The 6053-nt window shown below is 43.6% G+C and overlaps 1 protein-coding gene across 6 annotated transcripts; it reads right to left on the reverse strand.

Annotated features, from left to right (window-relative positions):
• Window positions 1-614: 614 nt before the first annotated feature.
• Window positions 615-4158, reverse strand: LOC121024734 (spindlin-2). Of its 6 annotated transcripts, none has more exons than XM_040466942.1 (2): window positions 3828-4158; window positions 615-3106 (listed from the first exon to the last, which is right to left on the reverse strand). In XM_040466942.1, the coding sequence occupies exons 1-2, from the start codon at window positions 4036-4038 to the stop codon at window positions 2328-2330; spliced, it is 990 nt and encodes a 329-aa protein (XP_040322876.1). In that variant the 5' UTR covers window positions 4039-4158; the 3' UTR covers window positions 615-2327. The 6 variants fall into 6 exon arrangements, with proteins under 6 accessions (XP_040322876.1, XP_040322877.1, XP_040322875.1 ...); XM_040466943.1 differs by having other exon boundaries at window positions 615-3126; window positions 3875-4157; XM_040466941.1 differs by having other exon boundaries at window positions 615-3126; window positions 3791-4157.
• Between the last annotated feature and the right edge of the window lie 1895 nt (window positions 4159-6053).

The raw sequence follows: 6053 nt of genomic DNA on the forward strand, positions 1-6053 counted from the left end.
TATGAATTCAAATGTCTCCAGGGGACAACTCGGATTTTTATTAGAGTGAAGCAGGCCAACTAGGTGGATGCCCAAGCTGAAACAGCACTCAGAGCCTAGAATGGGCTGAGCCCTTCCTCAGACCCAGGTGCTTGTATCCTTGTTCGAATATGGGTCCTCATCTGCAATTTTTTTTTAAGGTACATCATAAATATGGACTTTTTAAATGTGAAATCTCCCAAATGTCTAAGTAGCTAATTTCAAAATAGCACATAAATAACCAGCATCAAACAAAACATTACAGCTGGCTGAAATTGGCCCATGTACGTGTTTGCTAGAGTAAAATGTGTGATGTATAAAAGAAAACTGAAGCCTGCTATGGCAAATAACTTCAAGTCATGCTGGGTTACACCTGCTTTTGATTTGTGGAAGCTCTCTGCCTCCCCCTCCATTTCCTATGCATGAAGGTGAGGAAGCCTAGGCAGTGGGGTCACCTTAACTCTTTCTTTGAGGGCAGGGGTATATCTTAAGGGAGCGTAGGGTGGGGAAACCAGAGAAAAGGTTTTGAAGGGAACTTCCTCAGCAGTACTGGGAATGGCATGGGGGAGAAAAAGAGAAAGACACAGACCCATGTGTTAGGACACAGTATCTTGGAGGAATTTTATTGGGATTATTGCACCCTCTGCCCACCAACACCACCCCTCTGTGTGGCATTATACAGTTGAGTATTTAGTTATACAAAATCACCGCTTGTAGCCCAATAGCTCCATGCCATTCATTTCACCTGAAACAGAACCAAACAAACTTCCATCATAGCTTTCTTGTGTGCTTGGTGTGGGCAAGACTGGCCAAGGACTACCTGTGAAAAGTCAGCAGCCACCTTATTTGTAGGGGTATAGTCTTGAATGGGGCTTTTGGGGGCAGCAGACATCTACTTGGAAGATCACTGATTGCTGCCACCTGTGGTTTCAGGAAGCTGCTGACAGAAATATGGACTGTCAAGTATTTCTCATGCCCTGGAGAGAAACATCAGGCTCAGTCCTCTGATGCGCCTCTTGTGTAGGGAGGCAAGGCACAGTGCAGTAGGAGAAAGAAGAGTGACGAGATTGCTGTAACTCGGTTCTTCAAGGTTTTATTCTTCTGCATAAAATACTTTCAAAATGCAAGGTGGCACATCTTTTAAGTTCTGAGTGCCCCATCAATCCATTCCTCACAATAATTGTTTATCCTGCAGGGGCAATGAACCAGGACCTTCAGGTCCAAGATTTACTGCACCTGGGTCCTGTGGGAAATGTGAGGAGTCAACCCACAGCCCCGTGTTCATGGGGTGCCATGCTAAATGTGTATAGGCTGAGGGTTGGGCTTCTGCTGAGCAGTTGTGACATAAAATCCCTGGAATAATAAAAGCTTTTTAGGTATATAGTTGACTCCTGCTTAAGTCTTGACTCATCCCTGTAAAAAAGCCATTCTAGGGAACTTCCAACTCATTTGGCTTCTTTGACAGCTGTCACATCCTCTCTGCACAGAGCCAGGGAAGGCAATGTGGATACTGCCAGAAGTCCAACTTTTTCCTGGGCTTTCCCATGTCTCCTGGGCCCCATTCCCCACACCTCCTTTTCTGCATTCTCACTTCCTCTGTCAATCTTTCTGCTTGGAATTCTGTCTTCCTCAGTGTTCCTCTCCTCATGGCTCCTTATTCATGCAGACCCTTTGAGTACCCTCCAGATTCCTGCCAAATACCTCTTCCCGCTCCCCCTCCACCTTGCTCTAGACCTTGCTCTAAGTTACGTTGAGCCCCTCTCTACTCAAGGCATTCTGTTTGTTTTCCTCTAAGCCCCAAGATCTCATTCTCCGTTATTCTCCACCCCCTCCCAGTTGTGTGCCTCTCTGTCTTAGGCCATCCCTCCCCCAGGGAGCCTCTCCATTTCTGGCCCTGCCCCACCTCTTCCTAGGCAGTCACCTCCCCTTCTCCCTCCCTCTACAGCCCATCTCTAGTTCCTTCTCCTCCCCCCTCTCTAGACCAGACCAGCTAAGTCCTATTCCATTTTTAGATGACTGATTATGATACTAGCTGAACTTTATTCACAGCCTGCATTTACAGCTGTCCCTTCCTTTCATGCCCCATCCACCAAACACACCCAATCTTTTCAACATGACAAAGTCCTTACACACAGCATGTCATGTCCACATAAATTTGTATTTTTCAAAACAAAACAACAGTTATGCTGGCAAAGATGTTGAATTAACAGGGACCCTTAAGCTTTCAATACACTGAAAAGCAACATTATTTTGCACATCTACAAAGTATACATTTGTTCTCACAAATGTGGCAAAGTTTACCCTAACAGTTAGGACTTTTTCACCAAATCATAGACATAGATATGGAAATCATCATCAAACTTGATGAAATACACAGAGGGTTTGGCTTCCACTTGGTGAATGACCTTGCCTGTCCTTTTGGAGCCATCTTCTTTGGTATATTCCACATGTTTACCTATGAGGCCATCTATAACTCCTTCTGGCTCCCTCTCTGTTGGAGGAGACTCACTGGACTCTGGCATGATACGGAGGTCTCCTTCTCTGTAATCATCTAGAAGCTGGTACATGTATAAGACAGGATCCTTCTCATAGGTAATATAAAACCAGGCTTTCATGATAGGTGCTTGGGCTAAGACCATTCCCCTCCATTCATCTTTGGAACCATGCTCACCCTCAAACATATGTTCCACAGCTTTCCCAATTATGGTATTTGCAAGGCACACATCTGTGACTCGAGAACATGGCACCTTATCAGGAAGGATTTTAAGCTTTAAAATCCTTTCATCTCTGTGAAGTTCCAGTCCATAGACACAGTCAATTCCATCATATTTGACCAGGTAAAGAGAGGGATTGATAGGCACCTGATCCAGAACGGTTCCTTTCCACTGCGTGATGGGCTCATTGCCTTCTTTCCACCCATGTGAAATTCTGCAGCCCACTATGTTCCTTCGGAGCTGGGATGAAGGTCTGCCCCTCTGCTTCTTTTGACAGGTCTTTTTCTTCCTCATATTTGCAGATCCAATGTGGTGATCATCAGTTTCCCTGGTTTGCTGATCTGCAGCTGCCTTTTTGTGAAGGGTCTTCATGCCTGCAGGAGGAGGAAAGGGGCTAGGGAGACATATTTGGTGTATTATAGTGTGAGATTTTTTCCCTTTGCATTTCAAACTTCTTGGGCACCAGGTACATTCAGCCCAAATCATTCTAATGTGTCCAGCTGGAATACTGGATATCAAAAGACTATTGCATGTTTGTCTTCAGTGCCCTCCCTCCAGGCTTCTTTGGCTGTGCTGCAGCATTAGAGAGGCGGTGAATGTTGTGGTCCTGGTGGTTGAGGCCCCAGATAGAAGGAGCAGGCTCTTTTGCATAATGCCTGATCCTCTGTTGCCATCCAAGGACCCCCACACCAAACACGGCTATTCACCATTTCTTAGCCTCCACCTCATTACTCCATTTCTACTAATGTCACTCCGCCTGCCCCCTGCCCATGGCCATCTATTCTTAATCCCTTTTGTCTCCCATCCTCATGCCTTCTGCCTGGTGTTCACCTCTCCTTCATGTCTCTTTCTGGTCATCCCCATTTTCCTGTTGAGCGCCTATAACAAACGTCTTTTCATGCCTGGCTACCTTTGTACATCATCCAGGTGCTCTTCAATTCCCCCAAACACACACACACACACACACACACACACACACACAGTCCCCAAATCACCCTTTTTAGTCTCCCTCATAACTCATCAGAATACCGACCCCAATTTTCTTGTTGGACACCCACCAACCCCAATCCTCCGGTTTTCTAGTCCAGTGCCCACCTCCCCACGTCCGGGGATCACGGGCCTCACGTGCCCAAATGGGACACCTTGCCGCGCTGCCTCCGCTGTGAACCTGCGGCGAAAGAGGATCAGCAGACGATGAGGTGAGTGCTTGCAGGAGCTGAGAGGGGAGGATCCGTAGGCAAGAAGGTATCTTGGAGCGCTGTGAGGAAGGTGGAGATGGAGGCGGTCTCCCCAGCACTCGGCTCATGGGTTCTCAGTCTCACTGTTGGCGGCAGCAGCACTGCCACATCTGGCTCCCACCAGACACAGCCGCGGCCGCAGTCTCCTCCCTCTTCCCGTAGCGCAGCTTCCTGCCAGGAGAGAGGCCTCCCCTTCCTGCCAAACACCGCGCTCCCCCACCCCATCCCCAAGTCTCACAACAACCGCTGCCCTAGGCCTGGGAGTCTCTCCTTGGCTCCCAGCCCCGCCCCTTTCCAAAGCAAGGAGCCTCCGGGACCACAACCCCTCCCTCCCTTGGCACCCACTCTTCAGGTCGGGGAGGCTCCCAGTCTCCTCCCCACAGCCCACACCTCAGTGCCCTTGCCCCATCTGCTTTCTATCCTCGAGGAATCTGCCTTTTCTTTTCCCCATGCCCATCTAGAGTTATTATTTATAATAGAGAAACCTTCCTTTCCTGTCATTAAAAGCAATTTGAAGTAGGAGGAGAGAAAAGCACCTCAGTCTGCCATCTTGACCAAATCTCGAGATAATTACCAGACTTTACATCTTGAGGATTTTTTTCCTTCTTTTTTACTTTTTCCTCTCTTTTTAAAATTCTTCCACTGATTGCAAAAGAATTGCATGCACAGCGTGGACATTGTGTAAAATTCAGAAAATTCATCTGAATAAAATAATCCACTTCTTATTCCCCAAGGCTTGCAGCAAAATATTAACACTTTATATCCTTCAGCCTTTTTCTAATCTCCTAGTAATCTGGGATTAGTTTGCCAAATCAGTCATTAAAAATTCTTTTTACAATCATTTTTTATGACATTTGAAAATACAGTATATATAGCAATACTAGAAATACTAAACACTCTCAGTTCAAAATTAACTTTACTTATTTTTATTGAAGCCTTTAAAAGTAGAAATAAGCTATAATATAATATAATACATATTATATTATGTTATATAATTATATAATTATATATTATATATGGTATATTTTATATATATAATATAATAAAATATAATTCTCTTTTTTCTTTAGCCCAAATTCTATTCATTTCTCCCTCTCTAATGCTTACAATCATCATTCAATTTTTGTATATTCTAACGATCTTTAGATGTATATAGATTTAAATATACTATATATTATATTATACTATATATGGTATATGCTATATATGGTATATAAGATATAAAATATGTAATAAATATGGTATATACACTTGTGAATGGGTATTGTGCATTTTCTATATCTTATTTATTTATTATAATTTTTTTTTATTTTTGAGAGAGAGAGAGAGAGAGAGAGAGAGAGAGAGAGGAAGCAAGCAGAGGAAGCACAGAGACAAAGACATAGAAACCGAAGCAGGCTCCAGGCTCCAGGCTCCTTCCTAGCTGTCAGCACAAAGCCTGAGGCGGATCTCCAACTCACAAACTGTGAGATCTGACCTGAGCTGAAGTCAGAAGCTTAACGGACTGAGCCACCCAGGGGCCCCAGTATCATATTTATTATTTTTTAAATATGAAAATTATTGTCAAATTGGTTTCCATACAACCCCCAGTGCTCATCCCAACAGGTGCCCTCCTCAATGCCCATCACCCACTTTCCCCTTCTTCCCACCCCCAACCAACCCTCAGTTTATTCTCAGTTTTTAAGAGTCTCATATTTATTTTTAAAATGTACTGTGGGGAGAAAAATAATAGTTCTCTTTCAATGGCTCACACATGACATTTCCTGGAAATGGTTCTGGATCATTATAAACCAGGTGTATATACTATACAACTCATAAGATTTATGATGTCTCTATACTTTATAAAACTAATCAATTCTGTACTTAGTTACAACCTTATCTGGCACTTCTTTTTTTTTTTTAATTATATAAATCCACTCTATAGATATTCAAGAAATATGTTCTTTTTTTCTTAATGATTACACTGTCAGCAAGTGTGACATAAAACTCTGATATGTCTCATAATCTAACCTAGCTGAGCTTTATTTTAAACATAAGTTTTATCAAACATATGTTATTTTTCTGCAGCTTGTTTTGTTAATCA

This window comes from Herpailurus yagouaroundi, unplaced genomic scaffold (assembly GCF_014898765.1).
Source record: "Herpailurus yagouaroundi ecotype Mexico unplaced genomic scaffold, PumYag 67040, whole genome shotgun sequence".
NCBI classification, from domain to species: domain Eukaryota; kingdom Metazoa; phylum Chordata; class Mammalia; order Carnivora; family Felidae; genus Herpailurus; species Herpailurus yagouaroundi.

Bases quoted from the DNA above. Each gene is read 5' to 3' on its own strand.
- LOC121024734 (XM_040466941.1), bottom strand. From the start codon at position 4,038: ATGAGCCGAGTGCTGGGGAGACCGCCTCCATCTCCACCTTCCTCACAG. The intron at 3,127-3,790 runs GTGGGTGTCCAA...ATGTCTCCCTAG, and splicing joins AAACCGGAGGATTGGGGTTG to CCCCTTTCCTCCTCCTGCAG.